The sequence below is a fragment of the Panthera onca genome, chromosome A1 (genome assembly GCF_046562875.1).
Source record: "Panthera onca isolate mPanOnc1 chromosome A1, mPanOnc1 haplotype 2, whole genome shotgun sequence".
NCBI lineage: Eukaryota > Metazoa > Chordata > Mammalia > Carnivora > Felidae > Panthera > Panthera onca.
This window is the reverse complement of record NC_138339.1, coordinates 226,602,525-226,623,316: the sequence shown is the minus strand read 5'-3', so window position 1 is coordinate 226,623,316 and position 20,792 is coordinate 226,602,525. Positions and strand designations below refer to the sequence as shown.

Below are 20,792 nucleotides of genomic sequence, written 5' to 3'. Positions count from 1 at the left end.
CATAGAGACTTCACTACTACTATTTAATTTTCTGATTTTTCTGCCACAATTGTTTTCACTGCCAAATATATAATCTATAGATGCAAATGTGAATTAAATAAATTCAGTAGTACATCTAATAGTAACTTCCTTAGCAGTTGTTTTCTCATTTTTTATTCCTAGGTTTTTTTCATGAAGTTTTAAAGTTTCAATTATCATTTTAGTTTGAGTAATCCCAAAATATATGGCTATATTTCTTTTTACCTAACGGGTATAAATATTTCAGAGATTCTGTATTCAATTGATTTCAATATTTATTAAATTTCTGAACGAATTTGCTAATCCTTTGCTTCCTTCCTCACTTAGTGACATTCTCCATTCTTCTTTTTCTTAAACTAGGTATTCCAGAAGCATCTTTGTTCTCTCCCTTCTTTCTTATTCTCAATGCTATTATTCTGATTTAAGTCTTAATTTTCTGTCACAGAGTTTTTTTAAAAAAAGATGCCAAACTCTAACCTTACTTCTTACCTTTTCCTTCTCCAGTGCTTTGCCAATAGTATTATTAGAATTATATTTCTTCTCAAAATTTTCATGTAGTTATCTTAAATTTTTAGTCTTGTAACAAAAAAGAGTAGGTCTACACTGTTTTTCATGTTGGTCATCCAGTTTTTGAATATTATTGTCATGTTCGACTGATTAATCTTTTCTTCTTTAAATTCGGACTCCTTTGACCAAACAAATAAACCTATTTAATAAATATGAGGGAAACTACAATAAAACACTGAAATGTGAGAGATGTACATTTTTAGGCAATTTAAATGAATATTATATATTAAGTTGAATAACATGAAGATGTTATATTTATAAAGTAATGCACATATCTAATACAATTTGAATAAAAAAGGCATTTTCTTTCTTTTGAAAACTTGACAAAATTATTCTGAAATCTGGAAAAATCAATAAATTCATCTCAGTAAATGTGGATGTCATGATATTAATCTACATTTAAGAAATTAGCAAAAGTAGAGTCTAAGAATTAAGCCCTGTTGCCAGAGAAATCCCTTCACATTGTGTTTTATCCTTTAGCATGTTTTCTCATTGAACAAATTAGGATCCCTCCCAAAAAGTAGTATCATCAAAACATTTCTATGTGTTTTTACAAGAGACTTCACCAAAGATTTTGTGAGATGTCTTATTGAAATCAAAATAGCCTGTTCCCTGTCGGGCATTCTCCTGATTTTCTGTTCTTAAATAATCTTTCAAAACACAGAAACAAACAACCAAAACAACAAAACTCTAAGGGCAGTTTTATAGAATTTACAGATGTTCATTTTGAAGAGATCTTAGAAATAGTTAGTCTGCCCTTCTTATTTTACAATGAATAAACTTATAAATATAAGTCTGAGTAATACAAGTAGCCAACAATTTACTAAGTATCTACTTTATATGGGAACTGCAAATAATTTACCTATGTATCTTATTTTCTTCTTCAACATGACTTTATTAAGACCTATTATTCCTATTATACCTAGATTATATCAATTTTTCAAGGTCACCATGTAGAATTTAATAACATTTTATTATATGTGGAACTCCATTATATTAACATTTGCATAATGACATTTGATAGGCATTTAATATTTTAGAGATGGGTTTCTATTTTAATTGGTAATATCATATATGTATTTCACACCTGTATATATTTTATCTGCTGTAGTTTTCATAAATTGAAATTTATATTTATTCACAAAAAATGAATATGAGTATTCCAAAATAATTGTTCTTAAAGGCACATATAGGCTAAATTCTTGAGGAGCATTATTTTCTTACTAAAGTATTTATCCTTTTGAAATTATTATTTGGCATACTTTTTGCTATTGACTTCAGAATTTTGGTATAATATGTGTGTGATTTTAAATATAATTTAAAAATAATATCTTCAATTGGTTTAAATATTCCAGTTAGATATTATATTATTGGTTATTGAAGTGCAAAAAGGTATACAATGACTTCATATTTTTAAAGATAACATTAGGGAAGTATAAGAATGTCTTGTCTCATTGGTAGCTAACACTGAAAGGCTGGAGGGGAATTTCATATTATTTATAAGCTGCTATAAGAAATTGTTGTGGGTACTATTTCTCTGTGCTTTTAAAGAAATCAATTTTGAAATGCCAAGTGGCTTATAAAAGAAACAGGGTTCTGCTATGCTTCTTGAACAAAATGACAGGTGTACATGGATGATATGTTTTAATCCAGTAGTTGTTATGCACCTCCATTTAGCAGATTTTTTGTCTCTCACAGGCTTTATATTCTTTTTTCTAATATGTGAGAATATTTTATTAAATATGCTGGATTTTCGCTTGTGAAGCTTTTTGTTTAAGCCAGTTTCTTTTATTACAGAAACACCTGCTACATTTCCAGACACTATAAAGGAAAAAGAAACACCAACCCCTGGTGAAGATATTCAGCTAGAAAGTTCTATTCCACATACAGATTCGGGAATCGGAGAGGAGCAAGTGGCTAGCATCCTGAATGGGGCAGAATTAGAGCCCGGCACAGGCCCTGATGCCATGAGTGAGCTGTTATCCACTTTGTCATCAGAAGTGAAAAAATCACAGGAAAGCTTAACGGAGAACCCCGGTGAACTGTTGAAACCTGCACCATCCATATCTAGCATTAGTCAAACCAAAGGCATCAATGTCAAGGAAATACTGAAAAGTCTTGTGGCTGCCCCAGTCGAAATTGCAGAATGTGGCCCTGAACCTATCCCATATCCAGATCCAGCATTGAAGAGAGAAGCGCAAGCTATTCTTCCCATGCAGTTTCATTCCTTTGACAGGTAGGTACTTAACTGATTATTCACAGGATTCTAAATAAGGAAGGAATTCTAAATAAGGACTTTATTAATTGAAAACTATTAGGACGATCTTGAAAACCTTATATTTAGTAATGTAAATTCTGACTGTAAAGAATATCAAAGCGATAGGCCAACCAGATTGACCTCATACATAGTAAGGCATTTAATAATACATCTCTAAAAAGGAGTTTTAATATGATATGCAAGACAGCGCATTAAATTACAAATAGGGAGGGGTGGCTGGGTGGCTCACTGGGTTAAACATCCGACTTTGGCTCAGGTCATGGGTTCACGCCCCATGTCCAGCTCTATGCTGACAGCTAGGGGCCTGGAGCCTGCTTCTGATTGATTCTGTGTCTCCCTGTCTCTCTCTGCCCCTCCCCTGCTCACACTCTGTCTCTCTCAAAAATAAATAAATATTAAAAAAAATTTTTTTTAATTGCAAATAGGGAAATCCAGATTCTGATTTCATCATCAAGTGACTACACTGTATTGAGGAAGTGATTTTATCTTTTTGGACTTAATTGTTTCATAGATAAAAGGTGGAAGGGATACGCCATATCTCTCCAAGGTCTAATCTGGCTCTGAAATTCCTTTATCATAGTATTGAAAACTGTAATAATTATTGGAGATTAAATAGCTTCAAGTAATAAAATTCAAATTTGAGTTTTAAATGCAAGTATATGGAAAAAATTTAAAATATTCATTATCACCTTCGTTATGTAATTTTCAGGATAAATGTAACATGGCCCATATACCTACATTCAATCATACAAGGGATTTTTAGTTGGGAACAATGAATTTTTTTTCTGTTCCACTATATATGCCATTAAAATGATAGTTCACAAGCAGGATAAAACATTTTAGAACCAAAGAATTTGTTGATGTAATTTATCCTACTATTTAATAACTCATGCAGTATTAGAAAAATATTTTAGAGTGGTCATAATTACTAAGAATAGTACTTAAATTTGATACTGGGACTGATGCATATTTACATATCAGCATATAAACTAAAGAATATGTTTACCATCTGAATTAAATTGTTTTTGATGTTAAAAACACTCCTCCCCCCCCAAATCTATATATGTATGTGAGATGATTGATAAACAATTGTTTTTTGTTTTAGAAAAGATCAAGTTAGGAAATCAAATGTTTCTTAAACCGGAATGTCAGAAATAAATATATAGTCAAAATATAATACCTCTTATGTATCACTTTTTCCAAAATAGCCAAAGTGCTTTGTCCAAATTTGAGATAGTAATTTTTTGGTGTTTAGGAGGCAGAGGTGTGGCAGTAAAGCCATTTGCAGTTAAGACAAATTATCTTTCTCATATATAAATATAACGTAAACTTTACCTTTAAACATTTTAACCACTGTTATATAGATATTTCTTGGAAATTTACTATGAAAATGTAAATAGCATTAGTCATCATGACACATATAAAGATGGGTAAAGACAGTGTTGTCTACATTGAAATTACAGAATAGTAAATGGAGATGAAATGTTTGCAAGAAAAATTGTCATACAAGATAAAGTGTGTTGAGTGTCAGAATTTTTTGTAAACTAAAAAAGGGGGGCTATAAAATGTAGGAAATATTTTTTAATGGTTTGTGTTAATATTGTATTTGGATGTTCATTCATATAGTTCCTTGGATGTTCCTTATGCCATTTCATATTGATATCCTCCATTTTGCCTATTTAGTTTATGTTCCCAGGTTATATAGTGTATGTGTGTTTATGAGTATATGTAAACGTATGCATGTAAGTATCTGTACTTGTATACATCTATAAAATTGTTATAACTTAATTTAGGGTTATAAAAATTTTGTGTTCCGCTTTTAAATTATATATTTAAATTTTCTTAAAATACAAAACAGTAAGTACAGAGAATTATTGTGATTTGCATAAGAGAATCCAATGAAATAAAAATTAATTTAAATATATTTGTTTTAATTTGGATTGTTGTTACAACAGTTTTTTCATTAAAACTTAACAGAGCTATCACTTGAGTGCCAGTATTCTCAGCTACTCAGAATTTATTACACTTTTGTGAGTATGGCTTTAAAAAAATAGAACTTTCCATTTGTTCTTGGTAGCATTTGTGCAGAGTGCAATGGGAGTGGAATCATTATTCTAAATTGCATAAGTAGAAATGAAATCGAGGCACACAAAGCATATTTCAATTCTTTTTAGGAAAAGGGTCTCTCTAGTGTAGTTAATATATGCAGTAGCTCAAGTACTATCAAATGTAAATGATGAGGTGATATTGATGAAAGGAGGGGATTGAGGTCTCAGGGGGCGCTGATGACGGATTGAACAGAAGCGGCCTTGCACTGCACGTAACTCAAGTCTGTCGTCTTCACTGCTCAAAGCCATAATGGGAGGTGGCAGTCTGAAATGAGTTGCCACGGCAAAGAGTATTATTTTTGAAATGCTTTCACACAAATCACTAGGCCCTGCATACAACTTAGTTTCATGCTTTAATGTCATCAGGAGGCACAAATTGGTGTGTCTAATTGTTTGCCACCTGCCAGCAAAATGAGCTGCCAGCCAGCCAGACGGGTTTGATTGTCTGTCAGCCATTCAATAGATTGAGAGTGACAACATCAAAAATTTTACTTCAAACTCTAGAGCTTTGAGCAGCTTTTCAGAGACATCATCCCCACAAGTGCTTCTGGACAACTGCATTTTTCAATTATATTTCCAATATATTGCTACCATTTGCCTTATCTGTCTTAAGGTACCTATAATTATATTATGAAGTATATAAACATATTTCTGAAGCACTAAAGTCTGAAATCCAAGTTATAACATGTCTTTTAACATCAGATTGAATTCCTTGAAAATAGGATCCAAGATGACAGGCCTTAGAAGCAAAGTCCTGAATACTACCAGTTTCAAACACAGAATTATCATGGGTCTTACCCTACCAATAATGTGTTTTTCATTTTTATCTTTAGTTGGAAAATAGCTATAGACTCAGTTGCTCGTTTCTTTGTAACTAGATCATTCTTCCTAATAACACTGTGTAATCCCAGTGGAGATCACCTAGGATTTTACTTTTGTTAGCCAATAGTTTTTTGGTTTTATTGCAAACATGCTAACAATGTATTCTTTATACTCATTCTATACTGTAAATTTGAGAATAGCTTCCTAAAACTGATGTAATTTGAGTTATATTAACTTATGTTCCACATGGGGTGTTTCTCCCCACTTGGGATGTAGCATTTATGAATTTCAGTTGTGAATTTTATACTATTGTTTTCTTTAGGTAGATTTACAACATCAAATTTTAGAAACATTTAGATTTACCTAACATAAAACATTTTCTGTCAGTATTATTTTACCAGATTGTATTATGAAATATTATATAAATATTCTTATCTATGTATCTGGAAAGTGCTGATTCTTTTTCTCTCATTTCTTCCAGTCATCATCTGTGCAGATTTACGTATATGTCGGATTATACACTTGAGTGGCCCTAGCAAATGTGTATCTATGAATTGTAAAGCACTAAAACTGCTAGAGATTCTCTAGTACTGTTTTATAGTGAAGAAATACTATGTATATGGAGGAAATACGGTTATGAAATGACAACATTATCATGGTTTTATTTCTAACAGAAGCGTTTTAATAATCATAGAACACACAAGTCAAGTTACAAAGTTCTCCAACAATAGTGTCTCTTTTGATAGATCTAAATATAGATCTGTAGTCATAAAACATTCTAGCTGAGCTATATTTCTTCCGCATTAGTACCTGTGTAACTTTTAGGTTGGGGTAATGCTTTTCTCTAAAACCACCAATTAAGCTTTATCCTATCTTTTATGTTAAAATGTAATTTTGTATATCCACATGATTTTAATCTTTTGAGAACTTAGTGTATATCTGTGATTTAGATCAGTCTTAATTCCCCAGGGATTTCTAAGATTATTTTTTCCCCCTCTAAGTTGGACAAAAGACACACACACACACACACACACACACACACACACACACACACACACACACACAGAAAGGCAGAGGACAATATGCTTCTCCATACATTTTAACTGTTAACTATGTTTTAGAAAATTGTTTTATGCCTAGGATATCACATAAAACTTACAATTGTATTACTTCCCTAACAAACATTGATCTTACATGTTTATATTTCATCCCTTTTGATTGTATAATCCCACTTATGTTTGAATTACTAGGTTGGATAAGTTTGGGGAAACGAGTCTGTATATTCTCTCCCTAAAACTTTCAGTTTCCTTGCTTTCAAGCGTTTTATTCTCTGAAAAAGAAAATCTCAAATACAAATTAAAAAAAGCAAGATCAGTAGCCTTCATATTATTAAACCTAAAGTACAAGGTGAGGCCAGCTATTTTCTCGCTAGCTTTTTAAAATTAACATTTTTAACATTAGTGCTAAAGCTGACAGTTTAGGAAAGATAATAAAAAATATGTTTGCTAGACATGATGGGATCTTCCTAAATTGGTTTAAATTTATAAGAAATTGTAATCACTGCTGAGGACTTCAATTTCTGTTCCTATAGTCTCCTAATTTTTGTGAAGTGTTTTGCTTGTATCACTTAAAAGATGAACAAGTAATTTTAAGCCAAATTGATTAAAAGTCTGCCAGCCTTTGCATTTTGAAGTTTCTGTGTTATCTAGCTACTGAAATTCCAGCTTTTATTATTCTCCAAGTGTCCTGGGTATGTTATTTTAAGGCCAAGTGATAGAAGATGCAGTTTTGACCGAGCATGATTATATCCTAATATCCCCAATGTTGTTGCTTTTGTCTCCCCTGGCATTTACACAGACAGTTCAGTGAACTGAAAAAAGTATCTCTCTTTAAAGGGTAGGTTAATGGAATACTCAATTATTTCTTATACACATTTTTTTCATTGGAATTGTAAATATTTTACACAATAGAGGCATATAAAGCATGAAAATATCATAGCAGTAACCTTGTGATTTCTGATGAGCTACAGTAAATTGTAATATTGCCCTAAAATCAGTAGTAAATTGTTTTTTTCCTAAGCTTCAGCTTTCTCTTTCAAGATAAATGTTTAACATTTATATAAGCCTTGTTAGGGAAGAGTGTTAATCTTAAAATTAGGGAAACTGGGTATTAATAATCAATCTGTTTGTAATTAGTTGTGTGATGTGACTTTTATTCTCTTTGGTTCTCTGGGACTCAGTTTCTCAGCATGTAAAATGATGCTTTATTTCTTTGAAAAATCCCATAAGTTTCCAAAATCCTATAATAAATGATGACCTTGTAATAGTCTCACAAAAAGTAGCAGGTACTTATTGTTGACTTTGGTTAAAGACTTGAATCCTAGAAAAGATAGGACATGTCCATTCCCAAAGCTATCACCTCACTTTAGGCCCTCAGTATCTCTCAAGTGGATTCTTTCTCTTACCGCCTAACCGGCCTCACGATTTCCAGGTGCCCTTCCGCCTTTCCAGTGTATTTTCCACAATTATGCCAGACTCAGTTCCCTTAAATGAAAAACTGACTAAAAATTCTGAAATAATTTTTACTTATCACAAAATAAAAGGTGAACTTCTTAGTTTGGAATGTCCTCACATTTTCCTAGTCATAAGATCTGTTTTTTAGTCTGCTTAGTCTACTATGTTTTTCCTATCTCTTTGCCTCACTAAAGTTTTACTATTGAATTTTTCTCCTCTTGGCTAATTCCCATTGATACTTTTAGCTTCAGCTCACTGTTCCATGATAATGCACATACTTTAGTTCCTGAAAGATCCTGTGCATAACTGATCAGGGCAACTAATGAAATATATTGCACAGTTGATTTGTTGGTTTCTTGTATTTCCTCCAAGTATCTCTAAGGCATGGGTTATGTCTTACTTTCTTTTTATCCTTCAAACTTGTCAGTGAAGTATTCCTTTAACCTGTCAGTGCTCAGTAAGTGTAAAAGAGAAGGGAAAGGGAGCAGAAGAAAGAAAGGGATCCTTGTAGAGTGCCACAGATGATTATAAAACCAATTTGCCTTGATGAGTCACTGTTGAAAATCCCTTATCTTCACTATGTCACTTTATACATAGGATACATTTTGAAGTATACTGATAAGGTAGTAACCTTTTTACAAAATTCACAGAACTCATTAATGCGTACCCAAGATTCTGTCCTTGAACTATTTCTCCTATCCATTTGCACTCATTTCTTTGGTGACTTCATTCACTTTCCTGGCATTAAATAGAATATGCGCTGATGATTCTGAAATTTATGTCTCACCCTAGTCCTCTCTCCTAAACTAGAGACTTAGCTCTCCAGTTGCTTATTCAGCATCACTATTTGGGTGATTAATAACTGCTCCAACTGTATTTGTCCCTATCTTAGCTAATGGCAGCTCTTCCCTTCATGTTGCTTAAGGAAAAAAACTCTTTACATCATCTTTGACTTTTCTCTCACACCCAATCCAGTCTTCTGCAAATCCTGTTTGCTCTGCTTTCTTAATATAGTCAAAATTTGCTTTTTCACCACTTTAGTTTTGCCATTCTGATCCTAACTACCATCATTTCTTGCTTGATTATTATAGTAAACCCCTAAGTAAGTCTTCCTCCACTTGCCACTCCCTTTCAGTTTATTCTCAAGACAACAGCCAGGATGGTCCTGCTTAATCTAAGATCATATTTTTTCCTTGTTCATAAGCTTTCAAAGGCTTCTGATCCCACTCTGAGAAAACCCCGATGTCTTTACAATGGACTACAGGGACCCATGATCTGAGCCCCTTTTACTTCTCTAGTCTCATCTCTTAATAAGTCTCCACATCTTCTAGATTCATACTAGCCTTCTTCCTGCTCTCTTTGCCTGTGACACTTTTTTCTCTTCCCTGAATGTCTTCATAGTTTGCTCCTTCCCCCTTCAGTGTTTCCTGAAATGCTACTTTATTTAGTGAGTCCTTTCTTAGCCACCCTTCTAGTAATTCTCCTTATTTCTGTCTACGTTTTATTGTTTGCACAGCATATACTGTATACTATATTTCCCATATACTATATTTACTCCCATATACTATATTTACTCATTCATGTTATTGTCTCTTCTCTCTCTCCCTGTTGGAATGTAAGTTCCATGAAGGCAGAGATTTTGTCTCTTCTATATATCACTATGTCTAAGAATTTAGAACCACCTCTCATGCATCATAGTGCTCAATACAATAAATATTTGTTTAATGAAAGAATGAATGAATCGTAGGTCACACCCCCAAATCTTTGCATTTGGGATAGGATGAATTCAAAGACAGAAAAATGTACACTTATATGTGTTATATATCACTCAATGTATTACAAAACATAGTTAACCCCTCAATGGAATATTTTGTTGAAGTGAGTTAGATTGAATAATTTCTTGGCTTGTGCTATTTTGGTGATAACCTTTACAGTCTTGGAATATGTGTGAGTTTTATGTAGTACAAAAAATCATCTACTTTATAGTTTGCAGTCTTAAGGTATGGAACAGAAATGTGAAATTGTGTGGGAAAACATGGAAAGAATTTTCTTAAGATAGAAAAATGCAGTTGGTAAAGTGTGTGTAGTACAGAGGATTGTAAGTATGCATCTGTGTGAATAGCAGATCTAGAAGGAAAGTGGAATATGTTAATAGTTTAGATTAATAGCTCTTGACTCTTGGTGGCTATATTTTTGAAATACAGGTAAGAATTATATGTTCACCCTATAAAAAGGGTATGCACTTCAAATTTTGTGTCTATTTAGGGTATGTATTCGGGTACCCGTTAGATTCAAAATGGGTAACCCCAGTGGTTACATAGACTACTAGGGAAGCCTTTTAATGTAGGTAGAACTGGTTAACATGTTGAGTAATAATGTGATAGAAAATTTTGTAAGAGCTGAAAATGTCAATTTTCACATATAAGTAATTGCAAATATATAATATTCCAAAAAATGAAAGTGTTATGAACACATTGATAAGTGTACAGTTTCAAATTATTTGTCAAAATAGATTGTTAGGACAGAGAATGGTTTGAGGTATTAAGGAATGGGTGGTGTCGATGAAGAAATTATATTAAGGATAAGAATGTACAGTACTCTGATTCTAGTAAACAATCCGGCCATTATAATCAATGGAGAAATAGTGGACTGCTTAAAGTTGTAGGCTGAGAAAGAGGAATTAGTCAAATCCAGCGTCCCACCTCTCTCAACACAGCCCTGGTGACATCATCATCCTAGTCATGAACACATCAGTAGTTGGAAATGGAAGCTCATAAAATTTCCTAGAGATTCTTCCTCCTGTTGGCCTTAATTTGATATGGAGATACATAGGTGTTTCCTCTTTTATCCTTTGCATATACACATAGGATATATATGAAATATGTATGTGTGTGTGTGTGTGTATAAAACATTCCTTCAGATTTTTAAAAATTGGTGTAATTTTTTTATACCTTTTCACTATTATTTTCTAGTTTCTCAGCCTTCCCTCACATGACTTATTTTCTAGATCTGCTGTCATCCTAACTATTCTCTTATGGACATGATGCTGTTTATCATTATTCTTGAAATATGATACCTAAAACAGCACCTAGGGTTTTGTTTATGAGGTCTGACAATCACAAAGCATATGCTTCTTTCATATTGCCTGCTGTTGCTGATGCAGACCCAGACGGCATCAGCACTTTGGGGAGCCATAGCAATACTAACGATAGCTAAAATGTATCGATCACTTATGATATTTCAGGCAAAGTGCTAAATATTTTATATGTATTATGTTCTTTTATCTTTTTTAACAATATTATGAAGTACAAACAATCATGAGTCTCATTTTAAAGGTGAGGAGAATGGAGCATAGAGAGATTTACTTGCCTAATACCACACGGCTAGTAATTGTTGGAGGTAGAATTCTAACTCAGGTCTGTAGGTCATTAAAAAATGGGTTTTTAGTCACTCACTGTGCTACTATATTTATATGTTGCACTAGCAGACCTCACTGTGAATGAATGGAGGCTTTTATAGTTTTCAGTTTTTTTGTAGTTTGGCATTAATGTTGTTTGCATTTTTTTTACAAGCCATCACTACAGGTTGTTGAGATTAAATTTTTTTCCTTTATTCATATAACTAGTTTTTCTCAATATATTTTGAATAGTCTCAGCACTTGACAAGATGCCTATAGTAGTCTGTTGTAGAGTTTTTGCCCAAAGTTGGTAATGACCTATTAAGTGAGAATTTTTGGTAATAGCTTTCCTATGATCTACAGATCTGTCTCACAACACTATAAACCGGCCTGTGTTTCTTATTTTATCCCCAGGGATTTTAATGAGTTGTAGAAAAAATGTATTATAGTCACTAATGACTTTTTTCAAATCAAGAATTGATTTGGATAGCCAGTGAAATAGTGCATCTCAACATTAGTTTAGGAGTTTAGAGAAGAGTTTTGATGATAAACCCAAAATACTAGTTTTTTTTTTTTTCTATTCATAGATGAGTATAACTTGATACCTTATATGATGTAGGCAGAGAATTATTTCACTTTACCCAATGGTAATAATTACTAACATCTATAAGACATCTTATACTTGAAAAACCCTTTTAAATATATTCTAATTTAATTTCCCCAGTTATAGGTAAATGGCATTCATCTTGCCATTTTTGCAATAAGAAACTGAAATTTAAAATCACACAACTTGAGAGTGATTTAGATCTCAAGACTTAGTCTTCTCGCTCCACATCCTGTATTCTTTCCATAATGTTAAACTGCTTCTCAGTGTTATAAATAAAGGCATTAGATGAGGAATGGCCAGTGAAGGAGTTGAAAACATAAAGTGTGCCTTTGGTAATTAAATACGATATAATTGAGAGTTCAAGGTTGAGTCTAATGAATTAGACTCCACCCATAAAAAGAAAAGAAGAAAAAATCCAGAAAGAGATAATGAAGAAATTTTTGACACAGTAATATTATTTAAGATTATAATACTTTTCGTCACAAAAATGTTTTAAGTACTCCTAAAATTGATAGTAATAATTCTTACAAATTTAGATTTTTGACATTGAAGAAATCCTTAAAGACATCAACATAAGTGTTTCTATGAAAAAAAAGTTATTAAGGAAATTTAAGCCATAGACTTACTAGAGAATGAGCCATTGATATAATTTCTTTTAAGTAGAGATTTTTAATGGGAAAATTAAAAAAAAATAAATGTATATAGGTACATTAAAAAGAACTGGTTTAGATTGAAGAATTTTGTACTGTCAATCATTAGCTATCAAAGCATTACATTTGAGCTGACAACATCTTATACATCCACTTTCTAGATGAAAAGTTCAATGATGGTTGAGTAACCCTGGTAAGTATTTTTTCTATGAAACCTCAGTGCTATAAACTTTGAGAAGAATGAAGTTTCACTACTTGGAATTAAAGATATTTATTTTGCTAGATAGTTTATCTTTTTAAATGACTGTTATTTATTATTTAAGATTAACACAATGTCAAGTTCAGAATTTTTTTTGTGAAATTCATCTAAATATGCTAAATAAACATGGGAAACTCCTGTGTTCAAAATGTCAAGGCCTAAAAGATCTTTAACTGAGTGTCTTATGTATCATCTTAGTTCCTTTTCATTATAACAACTGTGAAAAACAACTAAGTTTTTTTCAGAAAAATAAAGTATAATTTTACTGTGCCGTTAGATGTTACTCAGTATTCTTTGGTTCATTTTTAGGTTTACTAGGAAGAAGCTTCAGAATTTGGCTTTCAGAATGTTTTTTATGTTTTTATGACAACTTTACACATGGAGAATATAGTACAGATAAGAAGGATATTTTATGCATATTTTCCAAAAAAAACCCTGCGTATGCAAGATATTCTAACTTGAGCACACATTTTTCTAGTTTTTCCAGATTTATGATTATAGCCAATGCCATCTTAAGAAAGGTTTGCAAACTCCAGGTTCTACATAAATATTTGCCAAATGAATAAAAGTCAACACACTTCACAGTATGTCCTAATGTTCATAACCTTTTCGCCATTGAAATTGGGCTCAGAAGTTAAAGAAAAAGAAAGAAAAGACAATTGAATGGTGACTATATATATAATCTGCCACAGCAAGTTTGGATTTCATCCTAAGCGTTGTGTTTGTTATTTTCCATCACTTCTTTCTTTGCAGGAGTGTCGTGGTGCCTGTTAAGAAACCACCTCCCGGTAGTTTGGCTGTAACCACTGTGGGAGCCACTGCTGCTGGAAGTGGGCTGACGACAGGCAGTACCTCCAATATATTTGCTGCTACAGGAGCTACACCAAAAAGTATGATTAATACAACAGGTATTGTCCTTATATACTTTTGTGATACCTCATCTTTTTCTTTCTGTTTTCTAGATCTTCATTTTTCTGCTTATTTGATCTTAAAAAATTAAAATACCCTGATCATTTATGATAATCCTAGTCTTTAAGAAGGTTCTACTTTTTGTTACTACCTTTCAGAATTTGTACTTCTAAGACATATTTTTTAGTGGTCATTTTAGAGGGCACTGTTGGTTTTTGTTTTGAGTCTTCTCAAAACACAGTGCTATTTACTTTCAAAGTTAAATCAGATTGGTCAAAGGTATTTGGGGAGCAAAACCAAAAGATGATTTGAATGCTTAAGTTTGATATGTAAAAATTAGTAAATGTATCAAGAAGATCACTAAATATGTTGGTAACAGAAAATAAATTTAGTGACGTTTACTGGTTGAATCCTAATGTATATTTTTTGCTAAATTCTCTAAGGAAAGGCAGAGCTCCCCGAAGAACCTTGACGATATGCAAGAGCCTCAACTTGATGGGGAAAAAATGCATGTGAATAAGAAACATTATTTGACATTGAGTTAATTTATATTCTTAGAATACAGTTGTATCCAATTCATTGTCCAACATTTTCCTAATGATTCTAGGAACAGAAAATTCCAAATCACTACAAATTTTAAAAGCCTGCCTAAAATAACCTTTTTTTTTTTTTGTAAATTTCCATAAATGTTCCTGTTGACTATTAGCTAAATAAATCCTTACCCAAATCTTTGTGATTCCATTTTAGGTATTTATACAACGCAAGATGATCCCTGACTTTTCTTCCCTGACTATAGTAGCCTTCTCTTCTCCAAACTGTATAGCTTTGAACTTTTCCATCTATTATCATTACTTAGATTCTTCCCATTTTATTAATTTCATAGCTCTTCTATGTGCTTTCTGTATTTTTCTTGTTTATCATACCACCTGAGTCTGACATATCATGAACAACACATTTATGGGGTTGTAGTAAGTAGAATGTACTCTATAGCATATTTATATTAGCAAATAAACATTATTAGTGGCATTGTATTGAAGAACTTAACATCTTTGATTTATCTATAAGTAAATATATATATATAAAGTTTTTCTATACATTTTATAATCTTATTCTTTATACTAATTCTGCTTTCTAGAAATATGAAGAAACATATTTTTCTTTTACCAAAATATACATCAAAAAAAGGGTTGAAATTTTTTAAATATGCCAGTGTAGTAGAAAGAAATCTACATTTGGTGTCTATTGAATAGGTCCTTATTTTTAAGAGATAGGTTAAAGGAAAATTAAATTACTTACTTTTTTGTGTGAAACAAGTTATGATATTTTATTATAATGTCTATTTTGTGAATTAATAGATGTTGGAAATGATGGTAGAAAAAGTTTAGTGATAGCATGAAGTGTATAATATTACAATGGAAAATAAAATGTAAGTAATTAAACATTCTCCTCGGAAATATATATAGACAGACAACGCACACACATCCACATTTTGTATGCCAGCACCTGAACTGGGCCCACTGTACAGTTTAGATTTTGGCAAATAGATGCTATACAAAGGTTGTAGCAGAAATCCTAGTAAGCAATTCAGCTTTATGGGATTAGTGTGAGATAAGATAATATTCAGGAACACTAGATGTCCCTCAACTCCACAGCTCTTTAATGTACTTACATGGTGTATTATAGAAAAGTCTGTTCCAAAGTGGCATCTTCATATCGTTGAGGAGAACTCATTATTTTAAAATCAGGTACAATTATGTTCATTATAGCCCTTCTGAAAGCAATCATTGTATCAAAGTAAACATTTGATGCTGCAGTGCCACAAATTTATGCTCAATTTATTGTAAACTGTATCTTAGTAAACACTAAAAATTTATAATATAGAAATAAAAACATAAATTTTTCGCATCTGAATTTGAATTGTTTTATCAGCCTCATTTTATCTAAAATTATTTTCATTTGTTGGTGTCTTTTATTTATACCCCGTTTGTAATATGTAGTTCTGTTAGATTAGTGTAAGTAAATAAACTGGGTTTTAATGCTACAGCTATTGTTTATACTTATCAAAAGTTATTAGTGTACTAATGGCCAAATGACTTTTTATTTATTGAATTCTGTTTTGACATTCAGATGAGTAAGTCTTCAAAATCAGATAGTAATGATACAATGGAAATAGTTTTGTTAAATAAATTTATGTTTAAGGCTAAAAATTATTATTTTGGGAACAGGTGCCGTGGATTCAGGGTCCTCCTCCTCTTCCTCCTCTTCTAGTTTTGTAAATGGTGCTACCAGCAAAAACCTTCCAGCTGTACAAACTGTCGCTCCAATGCCAGAAGATTCGGCCGAAAACATGAGGTATACATAACTACTTGTTTATACTCATTTTACAACTCCACCCCTAAACATAGTGAAACAATACACACTAAATACAAAGGTAGAGTTAAGAATTCTTGAAAATGGTTAGTTATGACTTTTGTGACTGCGTTTCATAATTGTATTGTTTTGTTATTTTTGGCTAGTTACACATTGTATCAAAACTACTTACTACATTTCAGAGCCTAAATAGGGATCCTGAGTGACTTTCAGACATTGACTTTGCTGAATTTATAATCCATTGTCATATAACATGCTACTATTTTCAGTAAAAACATGCACAAATGGTGACATGATAAAGTTGTGCATCTTTGCCGTGGCAATGAGAAGTTTAAAATACAGACTTTCAAAATAACTCTGCAAAGTTACATGTAATATAAAATGTATGTAATTGGAACTTGAATAAACATTTTTCATTACATGTACAGTATTATATATTGCATATATATTGTTCATTTCATAAACAAATGAACAAACATTACCTTTTTTATCATGATTAATAGATAAAAATTATTTATAGTAGCATGTCACGAAAACTCCTGCAAGAGGCTAGTCTACACTCTTAGAGTTAAATTGCACACACACAGATATGTGTGTGTATTGACATTTCAAATTCAAGTATGACACAAATACAGAGTGTACAAGCTCAGTGAAACAATGAAGACACTCATGTTACCATCACCCAAGTGAAGAAGTGTAATGTTCCGGGTACCCCAGAAGCCCCACCTTGTGCTCATTTCCAGTCACGAATCTTGCTCCTCTTCAGATTCATAACCCTGACTTTTAATACCAGGTTAGCTTTGTCTTTCATGAGTTTTATGAAAATGGAATTGTAATGCATATATTCTCTTGTCTGTAGAGTCTTTTGTTCTGCATCATATTTGTGAGATTCATCCATGTTACATGTGGCAATAGTTTGTTTATTTTTATTCCATCTTTATTCCCTTGTGGGTGGATACTATAATTTATTAATCAATTTTACTGATGATGGGCATTGGGATTTTCTAGGTTTAGGCTATGACAAATAATGCTGCTTTATACACAATAATGCTGCTTGTACAGTACTCTTCGGTGTACCACACATTTGCATGCACATCTGCTGGGTAAATAATGTGGGGTAGAGTGGAGTAGTATCGGTTTTATCAGATAATGCCAGATAGTTTTCCAAAGTGGATATGAAAGTTGACTACCTCAGCAACGTATGAGCGTTCCTGTTTCTTCCTATCTTTAACAATACTTAGTACTGTCACTCTTACATTTTAACCATTTTGGTGGAAGTATCTCCCTGTATTTATAGTTTGCATTTTCCTGTGATTCATGGGGTTAAGCAACTTCTTACGTATTTATTGGTCTTTGGTTTTACTGGTTTGTGGTTTGCTGGTTTACTGGTTTGTGGTCTATTGAAATCTCTTACCCATTTTTAAAAATTGAGTTGTTTTTCTTCTTGTTATTAATTTGTAAGGCCCTGTCCCTTTGAAGATTATATGTCATTTGTATATATATCTTCTTTCTGTGACTTTTCTATTCATTTATACGAGCTGTTTTGCTCCACAGAAGCTGTAATTTTACTAAAAATCTGTCAACAAGTGCTTTTTCTGTTGTAGATGAAACCTTTGCCTACATTTCCCCCACCTTATCTTTTGGCTGCTTTGTTATTTTTCATATTTAGATGTGTAGTCCATCCAGAATTGAGTTCTGTGTATTTAATAAGGTGGGAGTGATATGGATGTCAGGATGACCCAGCATCATTTATTGGAAAACCTCCTCTTTCTTCCCATGCTCTTCTGTTTCATCAGAAAACAAGTGCCCCTTTATGCTGGGTTCCAGTTTGCCACTCAGTTCTTTGTCTGTGTATTCTTGTGCCATTCTGTCATAGTTAGCTTTAGGTTTAATAAAGATCTTTATCTGGTTGAGTAAGGTCTTCCCATCTTGTCCTTTTCTTTTTCAAGGAAGTCTGAGGTATTCTTGATACTTAGAGTTTCTATTTAAATTTTAGAATCGGTTTGTCAGTATCCGTATTTTAAAAAACTTGCTGGAGTTTTGGCTAGGAATAGAATTCATAGATCTATTGCAACTATATCGATCTCTATTGCATCTACAGATCTCCTTCAATATTGAAATTTTCAGACTATGAGCATCATATATTCCATTTCTTTTTAATTTTTCTAGTAACAGTATTTACTTTTCTATGTAGAAGGCTTACATATTTCCTATTTGATTTATTCTTAGCATGTTAATATTTTGTATTTGTATTTTTTTCTCTAATTTCCAAATCAATGTTATTGAGACCATTTGTGTATGTTGTTTCAACTTTAAAAAAACCTCATTCAAGTGTACCTTTTACTGAGTTTTGATTGGTTTAGGTACCCATATAACCATTGCAATCAAGAGATAAAATATATCCATCACCCCAGAAAGTTCCCTTGTGCTCCATATGTAATTCACTCCATCTTTGCCTCAGGCAACCGTTTATGTGCTTTTTAATATTGTAACTTAGATTTGTCTTTTCTAGGGTTTCACATAGATGGAATCATGCAGAATATGCCTTTTTGTGTCTGTCTTCCTTCACTCAACTTTTGAGATTCTGAGACTCATCCATGTCTTTTTGTTTATTTCTGTGGGCGTTTAATAGTCTGTGGAACTTTGAGTACAAGTCTTGTATTAGACATAACGTTCTCAGGTAGACAACTAAAATTGCGGGTTGTGTAGTAAGTATATGCTTACCCTTCTAAGAAACTGCTATTTGCAAAGTGGTTGTATCATGTTATATTCCTGTCAACAATGTATAAAAGTACCCTTTGTTCTGTATTGTTGTTGACACTGGTATGGTTAATCTTTTAAAAGTTATACTTTATAATGACTGGGTAAGCATATCTCACTAGGTTTTATTTTTGATTTTCTTAATGATTAATGATAGGAAGGTGTCTTGTTTGTTTTTGTTTTTTCCTGTGCTCATGGGCCATTGAAGTCTTTTGCTTTTTTAAAAAAAAAATTTCCTTTTTGGGATATAAGAGTTCTTTATATATTCTGAATATATGTCCTCAGTCAGATATATGCATTGCAAAATTTTTATGTTCCATTTTATATTTTTATTTTGTTAAAACTAGTAAGAACAGGAACTTTCTAATTTTAATAAAGTCCATTGTTTCAAAAAGTCTTTTCTATTCTGGTTTGTACTTTTGTGTCCTAAGAAATCTTTACCTTCCTGAAAGTCATGAAGACGTTCTTACAATTTCTTCTAAAAGTTTTGTAGTTTTTAGCTTTTGTGATTAGGTCTGTGATGATCCATTTTCACTTAATTTTTGTGTGTTATGTCGAGATAAAAGTTGAGGTTTGTTTTTATCCATTTTTACAAATCACTGTTTCAGCACCATTGAATTACTTTGGTACACTGGTTTAAAATCATTTGCCCACCTATGCCTGAATCTATTTCTGGCCTCTGTACTGTTCCATAATCTGTATGGCTGTTCTTCTGCCAATACCTCCTGTCTTCATTTACTGGAGCTTTATAGTAAATCTTGAAAGCAGGTGGTACAAGTTTTCTAGCTCTGTTCCTCTCTACATTTGCTTTGACTGTTCTAGGTTATTTGCATTTTCACATAAATGTTAGAATTTGTTTGCCAGTTTCTAACAAAACAAAACAAAACAAAACCTGCTGTAGTGTTAAGTAGGATTGTGTTGAGTCTTTAATTAAATTTAAGGAGAAATGATGACTTAATATTATTGAGTCTTCCAGTCTATGAACATTGTCTGTATCCATTCATTGAGATCTTTAATTTCTCTCAGCACCTAACTGTAGTTTTCAATCTAAAGATCTTATGTTTACTTTTTACTTTAGATTTCCAATTTTGAGTTAGAAGCCAAGTAAAAAAGTAAACACTGTATGTTTTCATTTATACCATATGCAAATAAATTTATCTTAACACAGTAAATTGATGATTGCCTGTGTCAGTTATACCTTAGTAGAGCTGAAAAAAGAGAAATATTTTAATTGTGTGTTGATAGTGTGTAAAAAGACAATTTATTTTTGCATATTTGACCTTGTATCCTGCAGCTCTGCTTGATTCACTTAATTTTAATAGACTTTGGTAGATGGTTTAGAACTTTTGTCAGCTCAATAATTCTATCTGTAGTTTCCTTATTTTCTGTGTGTAAGATAGTGTTATTTGTAGCTTTAGTGATATTTATCCTTAAATGTGTAAGAATTCACCTGTGGAGCCATCTCTAAATGGAATTTTCTTTATGGAAAAGTTTTAAATTACAAATTAAGTTTCTCTAATGGGCAAGTGATTAT

General features: G+C 32.2%; 1 protein-coding gene across 11 annotated transcripts in view; it reads left to right on the top strand.

The window, feature by feature from the left end:
- Window positions 1–20,792, top strand: part of NBEA (neurobeachin) — a 678,106-nt gene that overhangs the window by 248,798 nt on the left and 408,516 nt on the right. For 10 of the 11 annotated variants that reach the window (XM_078434421.2, XM_078434419.2, XM_078434415.2 and 7 more), the window contains 3 exons: window positions 2,383–2,821; window positions 13,973–14,127; window positions 16,354–16,480. In XM_078434421.2, coding sequence (XP_078290547.1) covers window positions 2,383–2,821; window positions 13,973–14,127; window positions 16,354–16,480 — 721 coding nt within the window. The remainder of the gene's footprint in view (window positions 1–2,382; window positions 2,822–13,972; window positions 14,128–16,353; window positions 16,481–20,792) is intronic. The other variant, XM_078434413.2, reaches the window with a different exon arrangement.